The following is a 21,092-nucleotide window of genomic DNA, read 5'->3' on the forward strand; positions in this document are numbered from 1 at the left end:
CACCGAAGCAACTAATGCTAGGGAGGAAAATGAGAGGAAGAACAAGAAGGAGAACACCAAGAACTCCAAGAACTAGATCCAAGGGGCTCCCCTCACATAGAGGAGAAAGTGATTGGTGGAAATGTGGATCTAGATCTCCTCTCTCTTTTCCCTCAAAAACTAGCAAGAATCCATGGAGGGATTGAGAGTTAGCAAGCTCGAAGAAGGTCAACAATGGGGGAAGAACACGAGCTCAAAGGATAAGGTTGAATGGGGAAGAAGACCCCCTTTTATAGGAGCTCCCGAATCCAACCGTTATGCTCACAGCCCGCACAGAGCGGTACTACCGCTCCAAGGAGCGGTACTACCGCTAGGGCGGTAGAACCCCTTCGAAACACAACAGCGAGGAGGCAAAAAGGCCAAAAGAACCTTCGGAGCGGTAGTACCGCTCGACCTCACGGTACTACCGCTCGACCTCACGGTACTACCGCAAATGGTAGCGGTACTACTGCTTGCGAGCGGTACTAAAAAAATACTTCTGTGCCTACTTCCGCTGAGCAAAACACGAGATTTTGGTCCGGAGCGGTACTACCGCTTAGGAGCCGCGGTAGTACTGCTCTGGTGCGGTACTACCGCTCAGGAGCCGCGGTAGTACCGCTCTGGAGCGGTAGTAAAAAATTACATCCGCTCTAGTCGCGGTAGTACCGCTGCAGCCTTTACCAAAACAACCACAACTTTTGCATCCGGACTCCGAATTCGACGAAACCAAGTTTGTTGGAAAGCTAGCGACAAGGGCCAACACAATCTTGATAGAAATATCAAGAATAAGCAAATGAGAAAAGGCCCAAAAGAAAATGGTGAGAACCCTTCCTCGGATAAGACCGGTAAAACCTCCAACACCGAAAACATCATAGAAGACGTATGCAAACTCCGTTTTCGATGAACTCAAGCTTGTCATCAAGATGACCAAAAGCTCCAAATCTCACAAGGAGAAGAACCAAACAAGAACCAATAAAGATGATGCAAGGATGCAATGGTTTGAGCTCTCTACGAACGATACGATCAAGCAACTCATCGAGAGCCCCCTTTGATAGTACGGCAATCGATCCTATAAATCGGTCTCCCACAACTACCATGAGACCGGTAAAATAGAAAACCTATCAAGGGCAAACCTTTGCCTTGCACAAAATCCACTTGAGCTAGATGATGACGATCTACTCCTCCTCAAGATGGACCACCTTTCTTGATTGCGTTGGCTCGATGAAGACTAGTTGATTGCTCCCCCATACTCCACTATGGATGAGCCACTCTTCCGCTCATCTTCACAAGTCCATTGTCACCACAATGGACGGCAAGCTTCAAGCACTTGATCTCTTCGTGATACATCACTTGAACTTGCACACCTAACCTAACCCCACAAAGAACTCTCACGAAGACCATGGGTTAGCACACAAAGCGTAATGGACAATGCTTACCACACCATGGGATCACTTGATCCCTCGGTACATCTTGTGCGCTTTGTGTGTTGAATCTTTCCAACTCTCTTCATTTGGATGATGTCTTTAAGGTGGACATGAATGATCACACAATCTTATTCTTCAAGACATGCTTGCAATAAGCTCAACACTCACATGACCAATCTTTGGATAATTCCTTAATAACACCTTGGTCAACTCATAAACTCCTTGAAACCAACACATGGACTTCAAGAAAAGCCTATGGACAAAACCTTCAGATATAACTCAAGGCAACCATTAGTCCATAGAGATTGCCATCAATTACCAAAACCAAACATGGGGGCACCGCATGTTCTTTCACTTGGCGATTCGGATGTTAGATCTCCTTCTCTGTAACCGACTCTGTGTAACCCTAGCCCCGTCCAGTGTCTATATAAACCGGAGGGTTTAGTTCGTAGGACGAGAACAATCATAATCATAGGCTAGCTCCTAAGGTTTATCCTCTACGATCTCATGGTAGATCAACTCTTGTAATACTCACATCATCAAGATCAATCAAGCAGGAAGTAGGGTATTACCTCCATAGAGAGGGCCCGAACCTGGGTAAACATCGTGTCCCCTGCCTCCTGTTACCATTAGCCTAAGATGCACAGTTCGGGACCCCCTACCCGAGATCCGCCAGTTTTGACACCGACATTGGTGCTTTCATTGAGAGTTCCACTGTGTTGTCACGATAAGGCTTGATGGCTCGTCTCGTTGTCAAGGACGACATCACCTCTGGGGGAGCCCTGGCTCTAGGCCAAACTCTTCGGCTGGGCGGCTTTGTCATGACCGCCCGATCGGCTGTCACGCTGACGATGACTTCTCAGGTCATCAAAAACAGCCTCCACGTTGATTCGGAACTCGCTGAACGGATGGACCCAATGGAGCTCTCCTCCCTTAATGAGCTCTTGGATCACATCACCGCTCTGGGCGTCGCTACGGACTATGACCGGATCGGGCTTAAACCCGACCAAAGGGAGATTTACTCTCCGCCGGTCACCCATGAGATAGTGGTAGTGGAAGAGCATCATACGAACTCTCCCTCTATTTTGAGGACGAACTATGTCCGGATTTCCGAGCTCTCTGAGCCAAACACCCACTCGCGGGAGGACATGACCCAAACCCCGAATTTAGAATTGGGCAGCGGGCCGAAGAAATTGGGCAACATCCCGGAGCCCGAGCCGCTAAGCTCGGAAGCTTCTTTGCCCCTGGGTCTCAGATTGGGTCAGGATTCAGATTTAAATCCGCCCACCCACCCAGATTTATTCAATCTTTCGCATATCAGACAAGAGCCCCAAGAGACAGTACATCGTTACTGGGCCAGATTCCTCCTTGTGATAAACAAGGTAAAGGACTGTCGTGAGGAAGACGCAGTCTCCCTCTTTTCCAAAAATTGCACAGACAAAGGGATCCTCAACGCTATAAGTCGCCGTGACATAGTACACTTTGCTGACTTAGCGGCCATGGTGAAGAAGTACTGCGTGATGGAAAGTGCCTGGAAAACCCAAACAAACTTCTGGGATAATCCGGCTCTCAGTAAACCCTTCGTCCGAACTAAAAGGGCAAACTCTTGTAAGTTACCCGATTCAATTACCAAAAAACCCAAGCCTGATGCAAGGCGTGGAACCATATTGGAGGAATGGCTCAATGGGCCATGCAAAATTCACAACACACCGGATACCATGACAACACATAGCCTTAAAGCATGTTGGATACTCTGGCAGGTAGCAAGGAGCGGCGAGGATCTCCTCATAAACCATACAGCAGAGCAACATCCCGCCGGAAATAACAATGCGGTATTGACAGTCTTCAAGACTTTCGCCTCAAATAATAGGCGCAAGCAAGCTCAACGCAGTCTCGCCAAAGTTTGCCATGTGGCAACAATAAATCCATGGAACGACACGGCCATAACTTTCAATGCCAGTGACGAACCTCAATTCCGAACAGTCTGGGCACCAGCCGCCTTGGTCCTTAGTCCAATCGTGGACGGCTTCCAGCTCACTAAAGTGCTCATGGACGGCGGAAGCGGATTAAACCTCATCTACGAGGAAACCCTCAACAAGATGGAAATTGACAAGAGCCGCATCGAGCGAAGCAGCACAACCTTCAGGGGAATCATCCCTAGTCGGGAGGCACAGTGTGCGGGAAAAATCACACTGGATGTGGTATTCGGCACACCAGAGAATTACAGGTCCGAAGAAATCACGTTCCAAGTGGCCCCATTCAGCAGCAGATACCACACCCTCTTAGGGCGGGACGCATTCACGAGTTTTCAAGCTATACCCCATTACGGGTACATGAAGCTCAAAATGCCCGGAACCCAATGGAATCATCACTCTAGCTAGTGACCCGGACATCGCACTCCGTGCCAAAAATAAAACTGCCACACTAGCCCTGGAGGCATTATCCGAAGCTCTCGCGGCCGAAGAACTAACAACGCTGCACGCCACAGTGGATAGAGATGACGTGATACTCGATAAGCGACCCAAGTCCACCTCTTTCAAGCCCGCAGGCGAGATAGTCAAATTCCAGGTCCACCCAACGGACCAGCTGCCATTGGGACATAGTTGAACCCCACAATGGATGCCGCACGGCGAGATTACGTGAGAATTGGGACATCTTCGCCTGGCATCCGTCAGACATGCCGGGCATCCCATGCAGGCTGGCTGAACACAACCTCAATATACAAAAAGGATACAAGCCAGTCAAGCAGACTCTTAGGCGCTTCTCAGAGCCTAAGCGGCAAGCCATGGGAGAAGAGCTAGCGAAGCTACTCGAGGCCGGATTCATTAAAGATATAAAACATCCGGATTGGCTAGCAAACCTGGTAATGGTACCAAAGAAGGACAAATCCTGGCGCCTATGTGCCAATTTCAAGGATCTCAATAAGGCTTGCCCTAAGGATCCCTTCCCCCTCCCTCGCATTGACCAAATCATTGACGCCACCGCATGACACGACTCACTGTGCTTCCTCGACGCATACTCCGGATACCATCAAATAAAGATGGTGGAATCCGACCAAGCTGCAACGGCCTTCATAACGCCATATGGCCCCTTCTGTTTCAACACTACGCCTTTCGGGCTCAAAAACGCCGGCGCAACCTATCAACGCATGATTCAGACATGCCTGGAGAAGTAAATCGGCAAAACAGTGGAGGCATACATGGACGATGTGGTCATCAAAACAAGACACGTCGAAACTCTAATAGATGACTTGAGACTAATGTTCGATAACCTCCGAACATATGATATCAAGCTCAACCCGGAAAAATGTGTCTTCGGCGTACACTCAGGGAAGTTGCTCGGCTTCATTATTTCCAACAGAGGAATCGAAGCATCCGGCAAAAATCCGAGCTCTGTCACAATTGGCTATCCCAACAGACCTCAAGCAGATCCAGAAACTAACTGCATGTATGGCTGCCTTAAGCCGCTTTATCTCCCGATTAGGAGAAAAGACACTACCTCTTTATCGCCTTCTTCGACGCACCGAACACTTTGAGTGGACGGATGCGGCCACAGTCGGACTGGAAGAAATAAAGACCCTATTGGCCAGCAATCCAGTCCTGACCGCGCCAAATACTGGCGAACCAATGCTATTATACATAGCTGCAACACACCAGGTTGTAAGCGCAATGCTCGTCGTCGAACGAGAAGCAGACGGACACAAGTTCCCGCTCCAAAAGCCGGTATATTACGTGTCCACTGTCCTCACTCCATGCAAATCCCGATACCCACACTATCAAAAGATAGCATACGCGATCTTCATGGCATCCCGGAAGCTATGACACTACTTTCAGGAATGTTCGATTATGATGGCCTCCGAAGTACCACTCAATGACATAATAAATAACCACGACGCCACGGGACGGATTGCCGAATGGGCTATCGAGCTCCTTTCGTTCGACATTACATACAAATCACGCTGAATGGACAGAAGCCGAACTCCCTAAAGAGTAGGGCGCCTACTCCAATTGGATCATGCACTTCGACGGCTCTAAAATGCTGGCCGAACAGGGAGCAGGTGTTGTCCTGACATCCCCCACCGGAGACACGGTCCAATACGTACTCCAAATATTATACATAGATTCCAACAATGCGGCCGAATATGAGGCTCTGTTGCATGGTCTTCGGATGGCAGTCTCCATGGGCATCCAACGCCTAGAAGTGCGCGGGGACTCGAACCTCGCAATATCACAAGTAAATGGAGACTTTGATGCCAAGGATCCGAAAATGGCAGCCTACCGTAATGTCGTCCTCAAAATATCAGCTCGGTTCGAGGGGCTAGAATTCCACCATGTGGTCCGAGAAAACAATCAAGTGGCGGATGTCCTTGGCCGCATCGACGCTAAACGCGACCCCGTCCCACCTAATATCTTCTTGGTAAGGTTGTTCAAGCCATCCGTGGTATGGGAAGGGAAGACCGGCAACACCCGCCCGGCTCCGAACATAACCCCAGATTCCGAACCATCTGATGTAATCGGAGGCTCTGCCACCGAAATAACACCCCCGACCCACGAAATCATGGCTGTCATCGCCCCGTGGACCGAGCCCTTCTTAGCCTACCTAAATAGGCAAGAGCTCCCCGAGGACCAAAATAAGGCACGTTGTATTGTACGACGTTCTAAGGCCTACAAAGTCCACGAGGGAGGGCTCTATAAAAAAAGCGCCACCTGAGTGCTCCAAAGATGCATCTTCGAAGAGGAAGGGAGGCAGCTCTTGGCCGAAGTCCAAGCCGGACTCGGCGGGCACCACGCTACAGTTCGGGCACTTGTAAGCAAGGCCTTCCGCACAGGTTTTTACTGGCCGACAGCCCGGGCAGATGCACATGACCTTGTCCAACATTGCGTCGGCTGCCAACTCTTCGCCAATCAGAGCCATACGCCCCCTATCGCTCTCCAAACAATCCCCATAACTTGGCCCTTCGCGGTCTGGGGGCTGGATATGGTCGGACCTCTTAAAGGGGGAAGCCATAAGAAAAAATACTTATTGGTCATGGTGGACAAGTCCACCAAATGGATAGAAGCCAAACCAGTTAAAACGGCCGAATCCGTACTAGTGATAGACTTCATATCAGGGGTTGTACATCATTACGGTGTCCCCCACATCATCATCACTGACAATGACTCAAATTTCACAGCCGATGAGGTGAAAACCTGGTGCGGCAACATGGGCATCAAGCTCGATTACGCCTCTGTCTACCACCCCCAAACAAACGGTCAAGTCGAACGTGCAAATGGTCTCATCATGAGCAGCATCAAACCCAGACTAGTGCAATACTTGAAGGAATCAAACACGCATTGGGTCGAGGAGATCGACTCCGTACTCTGGGGGCTACGGACCACGCCTAATCATACCACCGGATCCACACCATTTTTTATGGTGTACGGCGCAGAAGCAGTGCTACCCTGCAACATAATCCATGACTCACCTCGCGTGTGCATGTACGAAGAGAAGGAAGCCGAACTAGATAGACAGGACAACTTAGATGCCCTGGAGGAGGAGCGTGACGTTGCAAAAGCCTGTTCCGCATTTATAAAACAAAAAAGAAGCTAGCCAACTCACCTCCAGGAGGCTCCCCCGATTGGGCCTTCGTGGGCCGTCGGATCTGCCCTTCAAGCGCGTCCAAGCCGTTGGATCTTCACAACGGTTAAAACTGATTTTCACCTAGCGGTCATTTTCGTTATCCAATGACGGGTAGGCTCACGCCGCATGCAGGTTGGCTGGGTTACCCGTTTTGAGGCGCAACTGGTTTTGCCCAATCAGCTTCGCGCTCGCACCCAATCACCCGTGTCTCACCCCACTCCCACCCTAGTGGCCCAGCCGCCAAACGAACCCTAGCCCTCTTTCTCCTTCCCCTCGATCCCCACGAGCCGCCGCACCCCTCCCTCGATCCCCAGTTCCCCATGATCCTCTCCTAGCCCGCAGCCGCCGGTCTTGTCTCTCCACTCTACCATGTCGTCGTCGATCCCACCGCCGGCCTTCTCCTCTGCTTGCTTCCTCCGGTTCCATGTCGCCGTCGATCCAGAGCGGCGGCGGGGTCTGCGCGGTGCGGGTGGGGATGTAGGGGAGGGGTGGGATGCAGACGATGGCGAGGAAGGCAAGCAACATCGGGGAATGAGCAGGTGAGCGATCCTTGCGTGGGGAAGGGGCAGGGTGGGGCCTCACGCACCTGCCGGCGGCCGGCGGGAGCTTGAGCTCGAGACGATGGAGGTGCTAAGGCGGGGCAGGAGAGGACGGCTCGCCGACGAGCTCGAGTTGGAGGCGGTGAGATCTTTTCCTTCATGGCTTCCCACCCGCCGAGCTCGTTGGTCCTCCTCCCTCCCCCGTGCGGCCGGCCTCGTCCTTCGTCCCTCGACCGTGCTGTGACATTGCTTCCTCAATTGGTCGCCGCCTCGTCTCGCCTGAACACGATGCCGTCCGGGGCAGCGCCGGCACCGAGGCACCACCTCTGCCTCCACCCCCACGGGGCAAAGAGCTCGAGGTGTTTGGGGGTTTCTTGTCCCTGATGTCATGTTGTGATTGGTGCAGCCGCTGGATGAGAAAGCATAGGATTCAGGAAAGCAACTGCAAGAGACGGAGAAGACGTCCCCATGGCTTCTACGAGGACCAGAAGCGTATGCCTATTATTAGAGCTTGGATAAGGGTAGGTGATGCAAGGGGTCTCGTCCTAAAATCATCTTTGTTGGTTTGGATGATTTTGCAAGTTTCTTTCAGCAGCCTGGGGTTGTTAAGAAGAGGGTCGGGATTGCCCTGGGCAGATGCTTAAATTCCTGGATGTAAACGCACACTTGCCTCCTACACAGGCCAAAATACTATTGGAGGTGTGTGTGCAGTTCTAATTTACTAACATTCTTTTTTCTTTTACAACTGACTGCATCCAACAAATGAACTGTGTGGTTGCTTTCAGATAAGGATACTTGTTTTGCATATTTGCATCTCGAAGAAGCTTGCCCACTATTGTAAGTCTGACATTTTCTTGGTAAGCAGCACAGAAGACGAAGAAGGCATCTTGTGCATGTTTTGTTGTTATAGTATATCCTTCTCTTTTCTTTTTGACACTGCCATGCTTAACATTGCACTATGTTTTACATGGGAGAAAGGTAGAAACATTAGAGAATATTATTGATATACTTGGCGCAGTTGCAACTAGAATAGTTCACGGCCTGAGGCATGTACCGATATATGCTTTTTTGAGTAGCTCCATATATACAGGTCTTATGTTTGAAATGAAGTTTTCACTGTCTTTCTTTTTACATTTGTATGAGTGTTCAGTGTATCAAGTTCCAGTTGTCTGTTATATTCTGTGTTTTCACTTCCTTCCATTAACATGGCATTATGTTTTCTTATTCAGCTTGCTTGTGGAAAAACTGGTTCTCGTTCAGTTATGCTTGTCAGTTTGATAGAAGATGGACACCCCTCTTCAAGTTGGTTTATGGGCTTGCGGAGTGTGAGAAGTAAGTTACTACTGGATCCACTTTCTTGCCACTAGCCTTGCTTGACATGTTAATTTCTCACGCTACACTTACCATCAGACCCCTGGTATGCCTCCATCCTTCGTCCCTTGCTCCGTGGCCTGGATGTCGAGGGAGGGCGAGAGGTGGTGATATGCAGGGGTGAGGGAGATGGAGGCGGTGACCTGCAGCTCCTGTTGAAGGGGCGGAGAAGAGGGGGTGCGGAGATGAGAGGCTATTGTTGTTTATTCCTTCATGCAGTATTTCTGAGTTGGTTCACTCTGAAAAAAGGTGCGTTGACGGTTTGATTTTTGCATCTGCAGCAAGTCAGATTTTTACTACTGGGGAGCATCAACCTTCTTCCCCCATGATTGCTACTTTGTTGGCACATGCTTTCTAGAATGTATGTTCTGATTGTATCCCTTGTTATGAGATAGGTACTAGCTAGAACACCCCTTTTAGTGATGTATTTCATGGTATACATACATTGTGATGGAGCATTAGTTGGCTTACCTTTTGTGTCGCTCACTCATTGACGAATTTTTCAGTTTTGGTGTTTCTGCCTTTTTGTGGCCTCTTGGTTCATGAGTATGTTCATATTGATAAATTATAGTGATATAAGTGGGGATGCAATAAATATTTGTAGGTTGCTTGTCAAATGAACCTCCCGTGTGGACCATTTACTGCTTTGTGTTATTAGGAAATTTGGTTGCAGTATTCATATAGAGAAATATGATTGACAAGTTGCAATATGATGCTCAGGCTGAAAATGATATTTGAAACTACATGTTGTATGACGATGGTGTGATTTCATAATTTGTACTAATTATATATGTATGTACACACACACACACACACACACACACACACACACACTGCAACCTGAACAATATATGTGATGCCTTTAGTAAAATGTACTGGCTGGATGTTCTAGAGTTGGAGCAGAAGGGTTGAACAAAAGCTGATCGATCTTATTATAGTCCTAGGTGTAGTGGTTTTGAACTTCAAAGGAATGGGAATGGTTTGATTGCACTCTTTAGAACAGTTTCATTTCTTTTCATAGTATTTATAATGTATTCCTTGGTGAATGTGGAGACTTAATGGCCAGTTAATTCTTTCACGCATAAATTTACAAATTCAGAATTTTCTTTCACATGGGGCTTGGCTGCTTTATGTTTATTGTGCTACTGTTCCTCATTTTTTGAAGGGTCTGAATAAAGGCATGGTTCTAGGGACAAGTAGACAACGACTAACCCGAACTATCGGGCTACAAATGCACTTCACGCCTCGTTCATTCCCCTAGGGTTTAGCCTTTCATCCACCTGCAACGTCGGGTCTGTAGCCTGGCTGTTGAAATTAGTCCACGGTTCTATGTTGGTATTCCTGTGGCAGCTTACAGCTTATTGTCGGATTTGTTGATTGTGTGAAATGTAGGTTCGAAATGACTGTTTATTTTAATGTTGCAAGTTCGTAGGACCCTTCGTGAGTGTTTGTTGTGTTGAGGCTAACTATTGGATTGAGTGGTCAAATTGGTGATATTTGAGGGTAATATTTATATCTCCTTAGCAATGAATTTGAGAAGAAATTGCTTTATTTAACTCACTTGGAGGAACATATTATGGTGATATAATGTTATAATCCCCAAACAGAAGGCCGACATACAGTACATAAATGCTTTCTTGGTGTTTAACTCTTAGAAGTTGAATTGCTTAATTCTTCGCCCTAGGAGGTTGCTTGCCCTGGCATGACAAAAATTGGATTTCTCATTTTCAACTGAGCAAAAGATAGAAAGTAGAGCTTGGGTTCTTTATTAATTGTTCATTACTGCTTTTCTTTATGGATACTTGCCTTGGCACCATCAATGCATGCCGCTTACAATGGTTGTAGTCTTCGCTTGATAACTTCTGAGCTGTTAGACAAACTAATGTTGATTGCTGTTTCTTATTCTCTTTCATCGTTTTTTTTTACTTTGCGGCCACAATACAGGCTTTCCATAAGTGGTTCCGCATCTGGGCCTGAAATGAATTTCATACTGGATGACGTTAAGTCATCTCTACTTGAGGAAATAAAATCCCACAAAAAAAGACAGGGCAAATGGATGGTAGACCTGTATGATATTGCCAGCACTCAATTTCAATGATTATCATTAGGAAATAATTTAGCAGTTTTTTTCATAAGGTTGCCAGGAGCATAGCTAAATAGTATGGATAGTGTCTCGGTGTGATATCTACTCTGGTTCTGGGTCTTGTCTCTTTCTTTCAAAATAATCAGCATAAGCGATCAAGGGAATATCAAATAGGTCATGCTTGGTGCGTCATTAGGTATTATTCAACAACTAGAATGGGTGGCATGAACCCAGAGGATATGTGTGACCATATTTTCCCCAGTTGCCAACCCGTAAGCCCCAATCGGCAGGGGATTTTAGAAATCCAAGTATTTTCAACTAACTTCAGCATTCAGACAATTATGCTCCTCTAAAATAACTAGGAGCTTCTAATTGGACCCTTCAAGCAATAGTGCTGTTAATATATTAGTTATTTTATTATGTTACTAGAGTATTAGAATAACTTCCTGATATATGTGTTTATATGATTTTTCTCACATTTAGTGCAAAAATATTGATGGCCGGGCACTATACCGTGCATAAACAAAAAAATTCAGTTTTTCTTTTCGTGATTGCAGCAGTTTTTCTGTACCAATGGTGTGACATAACACTACTCTTCACTTCCACAGGCAATGGAACACTAAATAACCTGGCAACGGATACCCTGTGGTCTACCATTATAATTATGTGTGCATTTTGGATCTATTGGATGTCTGAATGTAATGCTAATCGACATTTACTGATGCAAAGGTATGTTCTATTTGTAATATGAAATGATTCTTATTTGTACCTCCAACAGTCCTTCTCATATTTTCTATTTGTAATATGAAATGATTCTTATTTGTGGTCTAGAGCCTGGTTGTGTTTGAACAAAGTCGGTCAGAATGATATAGTTGTTTTTTCAAGTTGGTTATGTTAATTTTTACAGTATAGTGATTATTTATTAGTTCACACAGTACATACTACCACCAGCCGCTAACCACATTTTTTTACAGATTTTGCAGGGATGTAGATATATATGGTGATGTTTCACTACGATCTAAGTGTTTCAGTTCATATTTAGCAGGATCACATTTTGACCAATGACTCTTTGCTGTGAGTTATTGACAATTCCTTGATTTTTGCAACTCAGAGTGAAGATGGCCTTCCTTTGGTTGGTGTAGTGAATGAATTTTCTTCTAATTCAGGCCATGGTTGATACCGCTCCGGCTGGATCTGCCATGGAGTGGCTACCATGGCCAACTAGAGCTGGGTGTCCCTGTTTCCGACCTCAGGCGGTGAGATTAGAATCTAATTAATTATGTATCATTCGGTCCTTCCTTTGGCTATCAATCTATTGTGGTCTGCTTTTTCAAACTCATACAACAGGTTTATATTGAATTAAATTTTGTATAGATAGTTGTAGCGATTCTAGCAAAACATCTTCAAGCTTAAGTTGTTGAACTGATATATAGCTTGTTGTGTAATGCATCTTAATACCATACATGTAAGTTAATTTAGGAAATTGTGTTGCTCCGAGATAATTCTTATTTGAAGACATTACCAACGTAGGCATGTTACCTTAACAGGCAAAAAGTTATGTTGTGACTTAAAGATATGATTTATGGGCCTACCTCAGTATCTTAGGAGTTGTCCTTTCCTTGTTAACCCTGTACACTTGACAAGGCCCATCAGTTCGAGGTAGAGATAATGAAAGAACATGTATGCTTCCTTTCCTTGTTAACCCTGTACAGTTGACAAGCCTCAATTCTGAATAAAGTCGAAACCCAACTTTTACTATTCATTGACCACCATTTGCAATTGGCGCTGATGGCAGAAGGACTGAGCAAGAGGAGGAACTTCGTCGACCCAGCCGTGAGCAAATGATGCTCTGACGAGTCGATCAGGACCGTCATGGAGATCTGCCCACGGGGCCTCACCAAGGAACCAACACTGAGGCCATTAGACAAGGACGTCCTATGGAACCTGCAGTTTGCAGCCCTGGTGTAGGATGAGTCCCCGCTCTCATCATCGCAGATCCGTGCACAATCCGCAGAGTACTAACCTCTAGGCAGGTATATGTCTTTTGTGTGCAGTTTGCCACTTGCACATCTATATTCGTACTTTGGAATGATGATCCGAAATTGCAAGTAGGGTTTGAGTTCTAAAATGACATGTTGTCCATGTTCTTGCCAATCTTGCAGGCTGAGAAAAATATTGGCAAGCATTACCATTATGATCCTCCCTTGATCATCATTGTTGAAGGAAAACGTATTAGAGATGGTATTTTCAAGTTAAATGTACCAGCAGCCGATGATGGACCTTGTGATGCATATAGTTTGCATATTTCTCTTCATCCAGTTTCTTCATCCATTTTTTTCTGTTCGCTCATTTCTTCTAGCGTATTCCTAGCAGTATTTTTCAGTTGAAGGATAGATGGTCTAATTACCAAACGAATGTGTAGGCAATGCCCATTTGATTAGTTATATCCATGTAGTCTATGTTTGATAGCATAGTATTGTAAAAACCAAAGAATTTTAAAGCTACAGTATTTGCTCCTATAGGTACAAGATACCACGGTAATAATATACCAGAGTATTTAGGAGTATTGGGAATAATGCAAACCTGTTACACTAGAGCTTATATGTAAAGTAAATTAGCAACTGGCCATTTGTTAACAGTCGCACACATGTTTGTACCCGGCTCGCTGGCCGTTGCGAACTGAACAACTATGCACAAGAGCAAGCCCCAGCCGCATGCACAAACTTGAATGTCTATATGCATTAAACGGCCATACACAAAGCAAGCTTATACAACAAGAGGAGTTGAACTAGGTTGAGTTGCTGCTTCACATTGCCTGGAACGCTAGGCCATGTTCTGCATGTCGTCGCAGGCACCACGGGAGCGTCTTGGCCTTCTTTTGTGTCACCATCGAGAGGTAGCAGGAAATGTGCGTCGAGAGGCACTTGAATACGCATGTGGATTGTTTTCAGCATGGTAGTCTCAAAAAGGTGGTATTCTCAAAATACATAGAAAATGCTTTGCTATCGAATAGGGCTATAAATGCAGATTTCCTTGAAGATAGTATATTTTATAACTGTATTGCCAACGTGCTCCCATAGTTTTATCACCACAAAATAGTTCTAACTGCTCATTTAATTTTCAGTGGCATGCATGGGTGGTTGTAGTGTAGTTTTATTAATCTGCATGCATTTTCTGTGTTGATATACTATCTCAATAAATAATGAATACGTATAATATATGCAAGCTACATTCAATTAGTTTTGATACTATTCCCTTGATAGTTTGTTACATTTGAGGAGTTAGGGTACAAACGCCTGAATAAACTGAGGAGCACTGTGAAACAATTGCAATTCGGGTAGCAAATACACTTGATGCGTTGTTCCCTTTTTTGAATTGTTCATATGTTTACAACCACTTTGTTTTACTCAAATGTCGATTTGAAATCTGTCAGCATTATTTCCGGATGTGTTTGTCCTTTTGTTCTTACGTATATCTCTTGTGCTGTTAATCTAAATTACAACTTTGAATGCTACATATTGTATAGGCAGAGAGGGATTTAATGGTTAACAGCTCTTTGTGCCCCGGATTAATTTGTACTGGTTCAGGGGCTATCTTGTGTCGCTGGATGTGCTATTAAAGAGGATTTTAATTTGGTTTTTCAATCAGTGTGTCTGGGTAAGATGAATTGGTAATATTCAGCTAGCTGGAGACGGAACTACCGCTGCAATCACTACTGGAGACGGAACTACCGCTGTCACATGCCGCTTTATCAAGGGTGTTGACAAAAGGGCCATCATCACTAGAGGCTGGAGTGGCTTCTTCCGTCAGGCACACATTAAGAAAGGTCAAGCATATGCTTTCGCCTTCAAATGCACTTTCAAGGGGCTGTGCCTGATCGTCTACTCAATATAAACAGGTAGCAAGAACCCCTTGTTATATAACTTAGCATTAGTATAGATGCCTAACAAGATTTATATGTTTATCATCCTTTTGAATCTTATCTAATCACCTAAGACCATCATGTACGTTTAACTCTCGGTCATTTGCTATTTAGGCTGCTGTGTGGTAAGCCTATCTACATGCCTGGCTCATAACATTGTAAATGGTCATTTGTAAGCTTATTAGAGAACATGTATCATCAGCAACCATTTATCTATCATCAAATCGTACTTATTTCCATATGTTCCATTTTGTGTCTACATATTTTAGTGCACACTCTTTCAATACTTGGTTTGCACTCGGCTTTTGCGCCATTGCGCAACTGGTCATATGTAGGATATGTACTTTAAGAATTATGGCGTGTTCTCCTTTTTTGTTTACCTTAGCCACATAGGTTAGCCTTAGTTTATTATTATCCTTCTGTTTAGAGTAGATACAGAACTGAGGCTTACCTATGTATTTTTGATAGAAAGACTTACTTAGGTTGTGAGAGCTGCTGATGATGAGTCTATTAAAAGTCCTTGCTACATACACCATTTGTCTCTGTAAACAACATAACTAAGGCCGTATGCTTTCCAATGTGACTAAGATCTAAATTCTTGCCGAGTGTAGTTTCTAAAGTACAGAGTTGCTGAAAAGTTAAAATACATCCTTAACTGTCTGTACATCGTATACAAATATGTTTTTTTCAAGCTCAAATTTCTTAGCATGATAACCATATTTTCAACTAAAAAATGCTTCCTTAATTGGTGTGTGTACATGTTATACAAATATGATTTTTTTAAATTCACATTTTTCACCGTGATAAACATATTTTCAATATAGCATGATTTAACACATGGGCTTTCTACTACCAATACCGAATGTCCTTGCAAAATGAAACTATTTTCATCGACAACATGGCTTTAGCGGGTCTCTCGGCCATTTGGCGTAACGGGTCAATTTTTGTCAATGGGTGCAATAAAACAACAATCCTTCTATAGATTAAAACACACTGCATATACAAACCTTTTTAGATCATGTGAATGGTGAATTGTGGTTTCCTCTTTTGTCAGCTTTGCTTTCTCTGCAAAGTCACCCCAGTTGTGTGTTATGGTAGCCCTGTTGTCCACACCATTAATAAGGTGAACACGCCTTACGCACCGTCCAGATGATAGCTTGATCTTCACCCCATCAACCGGAGTAATGATGAAATCTGCCAGATGCTTCTTAGTAAACAAAGCAGAAAAATACTACATATTCAAGCTGCCTATATTCGTAGTAAACTTGCTAAAAATACAACTATGCCAACTTTACTCTCTCATCATAGTGGCCATATTTTCAAACTGAACATATTCATATTATGCAAAGTTTCCCTCTTCCCAGACTATTACTTAACAACGTAATAAACATGTTTAAAAATAGCATGATTTAGTTGAAGGTTCTTGCAACATGAAACTATTTTCATCGACAACATGTCTTTAGTAGGTCTCTGTGCCATTTGGCGCAACGGGTCAACTAGTTCTATCAGCAATAAGCTCGAAGGTATCAAAGCAGAGAAGTATGGGCCAAAACTTATAACGTTGGTGAACTAGTTCTACGCCTACCAGAGAAGAAGGACAAGCTCAAACCCAAGTGGGAGGGTCCCTTCATCATTGATAAAGTTCTCACCGGAGGAGCATACCATCTGCGCAATACATCTGACAACATATTCAAGCTGAACCCATGGAACGCGGCCAGACTCCGAAGATTCTACGCCTAGTGCTGAACTCAGTGTTCGTCTCCTTAGCTCCGCTCTTTCAATTATGTCCTCCTTCCGTTCTCGCCCTCTTTACCTTTTTCACATACAGCCTTAAATACTGTACGGATGCTTTGATCGCTCCGGCCGCACTACGCATGCTCTCTATACCTGGGGGCTTCCTATAAGGAAGTTAAATATAATTAGTCTAATGGCCCACTGCCAACCACATATGCGTTTTCTTTCCATATGTGCCTTTTCTTCACCATTATATGCATCGATATGACTTAAGTTTTGGCCAGGCTGGGTTGCCTGGCTCTTGTATTTATGCCCTACGTTTCCGGTAATTTGGCTAGGGCATAAGGAGAGCACCTCTGCGATTGTTACTGCCGGTTCAGCCGGATGTGTACCTCAGACTGGGTGAAGCCGAAAGCTAGCGTTCTTAAGGGAATATTCGGTCGGTGAACAAAAGATGTTTTCGTTTATTACAACGTGGATCCCCAGACGTTTTGTTTCCTGCGCTTTTGTTCGCAGTTCGGACATGCACATCGATGCATGCGTACCCAGGGAAAGGAACCCCTAACAAAACTATTCTCCCTGGAAGATGTTTCTTACTATCCATGTAATATAACATAACTAGTTGGGTACTTGTCTGTTCAAGCACTTATGACCCCTACGCCTGGTTTCCACGCATACCCTGGTTTTTCATAACTGAGCGGGTATTCGGATACACCTTGGACTGTCGGGTCCGGGGGCTGAAGCGAAAAGGTCCGCCATGACAAATGATTTTCAATCCGGCTAGGGACTGCATAGGTCCATTGAATTACATAGTCACTTGGACTGGCTATATTCTTCCTCTATACCATCCAACAGGCTGTCTAGCCTATAATCCTGTTGGGAATACTTTGTGGCTAACGCTACTTGATCATATACCAGACTTACAGGTATCTCTTGCCCATCTGACTCCACCGGTCCGACTTCGGCCATATGGTTCGGGTCAGCCTTGGCGTATCGCGTCTTCACCATGGCCCAGGATTCCCTAGCACCTTGTCGGCAAGCTGATATCTTCCATAATCGGAAGCGCTGCCGTGCTCCTTTGAACAACTCCACAAGCTCGCTCATGCCTCCTAGCAGGGAAGAGGATGGCCACAAGGCCTGGGCAATACCCTGCATCACCTGTCGAGCTCGCTCGTGCAGTTGTGAACGATCTTGCAGCAAATCACCTGCGGATCCGGGCATCTCCTCTCCAGGATGGCCTGTCAGCATACCTACAGACATAACTCTACCAATTCGCTTCCTCGATGAACTGTTCTGTAGCTCGTTCAAGCACTTACTATAAATGCCATGTCGAAGCCTCCTGTTCTCCTTTACGGAGTCAGCAAGCTGAGCCCGAACATCTGCCAATTCGACGTTCAGTCGGATATTGGCATCTTGGAGCTTATTTTTCTCTTGAATAGCCTGCGTTAGCACGCGCTCGCCCGCCTTCAGCTGACTTCGCAGATGTGGCTCATTATCTTTCACGATCTTTGGATTCTCTCCAGGATTATCTGCAGAATCTTTTGTTAGATTCGTCAACCATGCCGAATACATAACTGGTATACGTTCTTATAAATTCCTTTATCAAAGGTAACTATTACCAGAAGTGGCCTTTTGGGATTCCTCTACTCCGGCAACCGCGGCCTTTAGCTGGGCCTGGCATTCCTCCACCTCCTGAGATAAATGGGTATTCTTCTCTACAAGAACCTATGCATACAATGATCCTTTAATCAGTTGTGCCAACTGTTTCAAGTCTCAGGGGCTACTACTACACATACTTATCAAATTTTCTTACCCGTATATCCTTCGCATACTGGTCCGTCGCTCTGGCAAGTCCATCTTGAGCGGTGCGGATATATGCGTCTCCGGAGTTGAAGGCATTGAAAGCCTCCTCGGAAAAATACCATTGCGGAGTACGGCCCGTCTGCGCCGGTGATTCATGGCGCTCTCCACTTTGGAGTTTGTAGCGGAAAGCCTGTCCGCATCCTCTGTAGGAGGGCAATTTGACATTGCCCCTGCGTCAGCCTCCACCCGTGAGTCAGGTTCAGGAATCTGGCTGCTTGAGGCGTGGCCGGCAGGGTCTTCGGATATAGTCCGGCGGCTACTCTTTCTGCCAGGACATAATGAAAACTGTCACATTTTAGCAAAAAATAATCACAGAGCAAGTTTAATTTGTACCTCTGCGCTGATCCTAACCGCCTTCCTCTTAAGCCTGCCCGGCCCGGGTGCCCTTTGCTGATGAGCCCCCGCGGGCTCGGCAGGGCGTTCTGATGACCGTTTATATAAAAATACAACATATGTGCGTAAGGTACGGCGGAAGTTAGGGCTCCGGCTTTACTTACATTCAACGCTGGGAGTAGCCCGGGATAATCGGCGAGGATGGCCACCAAGGCGCCGTCACAGCTTGCTTGATAGAATGTCCCGTCGGCAAGCTCCACAGATATATCCGGATCTTCTTCAAGTCCAGGGTCGAAAGCCCGGCCAAGATCCTCTGGCTGCGGAGGTGGGATGTTGAACTCTTTCACGGCCCTTTTCAGTTCCTGCTTTGAAAATAGCAAGGTGAACGATTGGTGACAAAGGACACAAGAATGAATAGAGTCGAGTAAAGGATGACATCTTAACCAACTTTGGGGGTTGTACATGGAAAAACCATCCCGCGGCTTAATGCGGAGGAACTCCTCTTCTTCTCCTTTGTATAAGTCGGACAATATTCTCGCCAGAGCGGTGGCGGAGTCCGGACCTTTACGACCGCAGCGGGTGGCGTTGTCTTCTCCGTTGAAGTGCCACATGGGTTTCCCCCGATATTGCAGTGGATGCACCCCCCGCATTATGCATATTGACATGACTTCTATTATTTTCAGTCCTGATTGGGCCAGTATTCTCATCCTGCCCATCAGATAGAGGACTTCTCTATCGTCTTCCTCCTGGGGGCTCCGAGGGCGCCAACTTTGGCGTTTCTTTAGCGGGGCGTTGTTGAACTCAGGAAGGCCTGGTCGGACTGGGTCCAGAAGGGGAACATCATCTACATAAAACCACTCTGAAGGCCAGTCTTCAGATGTCTTCTTTGGAGTGTCGGACAGGTATCCGGCTTAGGCGACGCGCCATATTTTGACTCCGCCAACTTGATATATAGATCCCTCCTGATTGCGAGGGACGAGGTAGAATAGCCTCTTCCATAACCCGAAATGAGCTTCGCAGCCCAGGGATAGCTCACAGAAGGCAACGTACCCTGCGATGTGCAGTATGGAGGCAGGAGTGAAGTTATGCAGCTGGAGGCCGTAGAACTCCAGGAGCCCGCGGAGGAATGGGTGGATTGGAAACCCAAGTCCTCTCAGTAGATATGGGACAAGGCATATCCGCTCCCCTCTGGATGGGTTTGGAAAGTTCTCCGCTTGCTCCCTGCTGTTGTAGGTGGCTAGTCCGGCTCGGACGGGGACCATGTATGCAGGTGGAAGAAACCCTTGGGTCTGCAACTCTACTAAATGACTATGGGGGACAAAACACTTTTTCCAATCACTCGGCACAGAGCTACGAGAGCGAGAAGCGGAGCTGCGGCGACCGACCATGGTGGAATGGATTTTTTCGGACGCGCTCTGTTGAATGCTTGCTTGGGGGAAGATGGTGAGATTTGGATCTGAGGATCCCCGTCTCTTCAAATAGAAGGTTCGCTTACAGGGTCAGGGTGGCAAATGTAAAAATGCCCCTGCTCCCCGTATCCACCCGACACATGGAGATGGCCATTATTGAAGCACAGAAGCCGAGGAGTACAACATTAATGGGAAGCCGGACACTGTTCGCTATGACAGGAGCTCTGGATTTGGAGAAGAACCCGCCTTGCAATGCTGAAGACAATCTGCGTGCCGGACTCATCGTCATTGAAGCCTGGTTCGTGGGCTACTGAGGGAGTCCTGAAATAGGCGGTATCCGGACAGCCGGACTATATACTTTGGCCGGACTGTTGGACTATGAAGATACAAGATTGAAGACTTCGTCCCGTGTACGAATGGGACTCTCCTTTGCGTGGAAGGCAAGCTTGGCGATTCGGATGTTAGATCTCCTTCTCTGTAACCGACTCTGTGTAACCCTAGCCCCCTCCGGTGTCTATATAAACCGGAGGGTTTAGTCCGTAGGACGAGAACAATCATAATCATAGGCTAGCTCCTAGGTTTAGACTCTATGATCTCGTGTTAGATCAACTCTTGTAATACTCATATCATCAAGATCAATCAAGCAAGAAGTAGGGTATTACCTCCATAGAGAGGGCCCGAACCTAGGTAAACATCGTGTCCCCGCCTCCTGTTACCATTAGCCTAAGACGCACAGTTCGGGACCCCCTACCCAAGATCCGTCGGTTTTGACACCGA

At 46.1% G+C, this 21,092-nt stretch overlaps 1 protein-coding gene and 1 long non-coding RNA gene across 19 annotated transcripts; both read left to right on the forward strand.

The window, feature by feature from the left end:
- The first annotated feature begins 7,254 nt into the window (after positions 1-7,254).
- LOC123092362 (uncharacterized) lies at positions 7,255-12,239 on the forward strand. 15 transcript variants are annotated; one of them, XM_044514129.1, is made up of 9 exons: positions 7,255-7,742; positions 8,007-8,121; positions 8,193-8,299; positions 8,386-8,457; positions 8,830-8,932; positions 9,011-9,220; positions 11,663-11,783; positions 12,029-12,128; positions 12,221-12,239. In XM_044514129.1, exons 3-8 carry the CDS (start codon positions 8,237-8,239, stop codon positions 12,117-12,119), a joined length of 660 nt encoding a protein of 219 aa, XP_044370064.1. In that variant the 5' UTR covers positions 7,255-7,742; positions 8,007-8,121; positions 8,193-8,236; the 3' UTR covers positions 12,120-12,128; positions 12,221-12,239. The 15 variants fall into 15 exon arrangements, 9 of the variants coding, with proteins under 9 accessions (XP_044370064.1, XP_044370066.1, XP_044370068.1 ...); XM_044514131.1 differs by having other exon boundaries at positions 8,196-8,299; XM_044514133.1 differs by having other exon boundaries at positions 8,007-8,092.
- A 72-nt stretch (positions 12,240-12,311) lies between these two features.
- LOC123092364 (uncharacterized) lies at positions 12,312-15,213 on the forward strand. Of its 4 annotated transcripts, none has more exons than XR_006444508.1 (3): positions 12,601-12,734; positions 12,850-13,087; positions 13,217-15,213. It is a non-coding gene; the product is annotated as an uncharacterized lncRNA (long non-coding RNA). The 4 variants fall into 4 exon arrangements; XR_006444509.1 differs by having other exon boundaries at positions 12,608-12,713; XR_006444510.1 differs by having other exon boundaries at positions 12,716-12,734; positions 12,853-13,087.
- Positions 15,214-21,092: the final 5,879 nt, after the last annotated feature.

The sequence above is a fragment of the Triticum aestivum genome, chromosome 4B (assembly GCF_018294505.1).
Source record: "Triticum aestivum cultivar Chinese Spring chromosome 4B, IWGSC CS RefSeq v2.1, whole genome shotgun sequence".
Taxonomy (NCBI): domain Eukaryota; kingdom Viridiplantae; phylum Streptophyta; class Magnoliopsida; order Poales; family Poaceae; genus Triticum; species Triticum aestivum.

Coding starts and splice junctions, on each gene's coding strand:
- LOC123092362 (XM_044514125.1), top strand. CDS start 7,431: ATGTCGTCGTCGATCCCACCGCCGGCCTTCTCCTCTGCTTGCTTCCTC. Junction 8,933..9,010: donor GGGCTTGCGGAGTGTGAGAA/GTAAGTTACTAC, acceptor ACTTACCATCAG/ACCCCTGGTATGCCTCCATC. Junction 11,784..12,028: donor CGACATTTACTGATGCAAAG/GTATGTTCTATT, acceptor ATTTTTTTACAG/ATTTTGCAGGGATGTAGATA.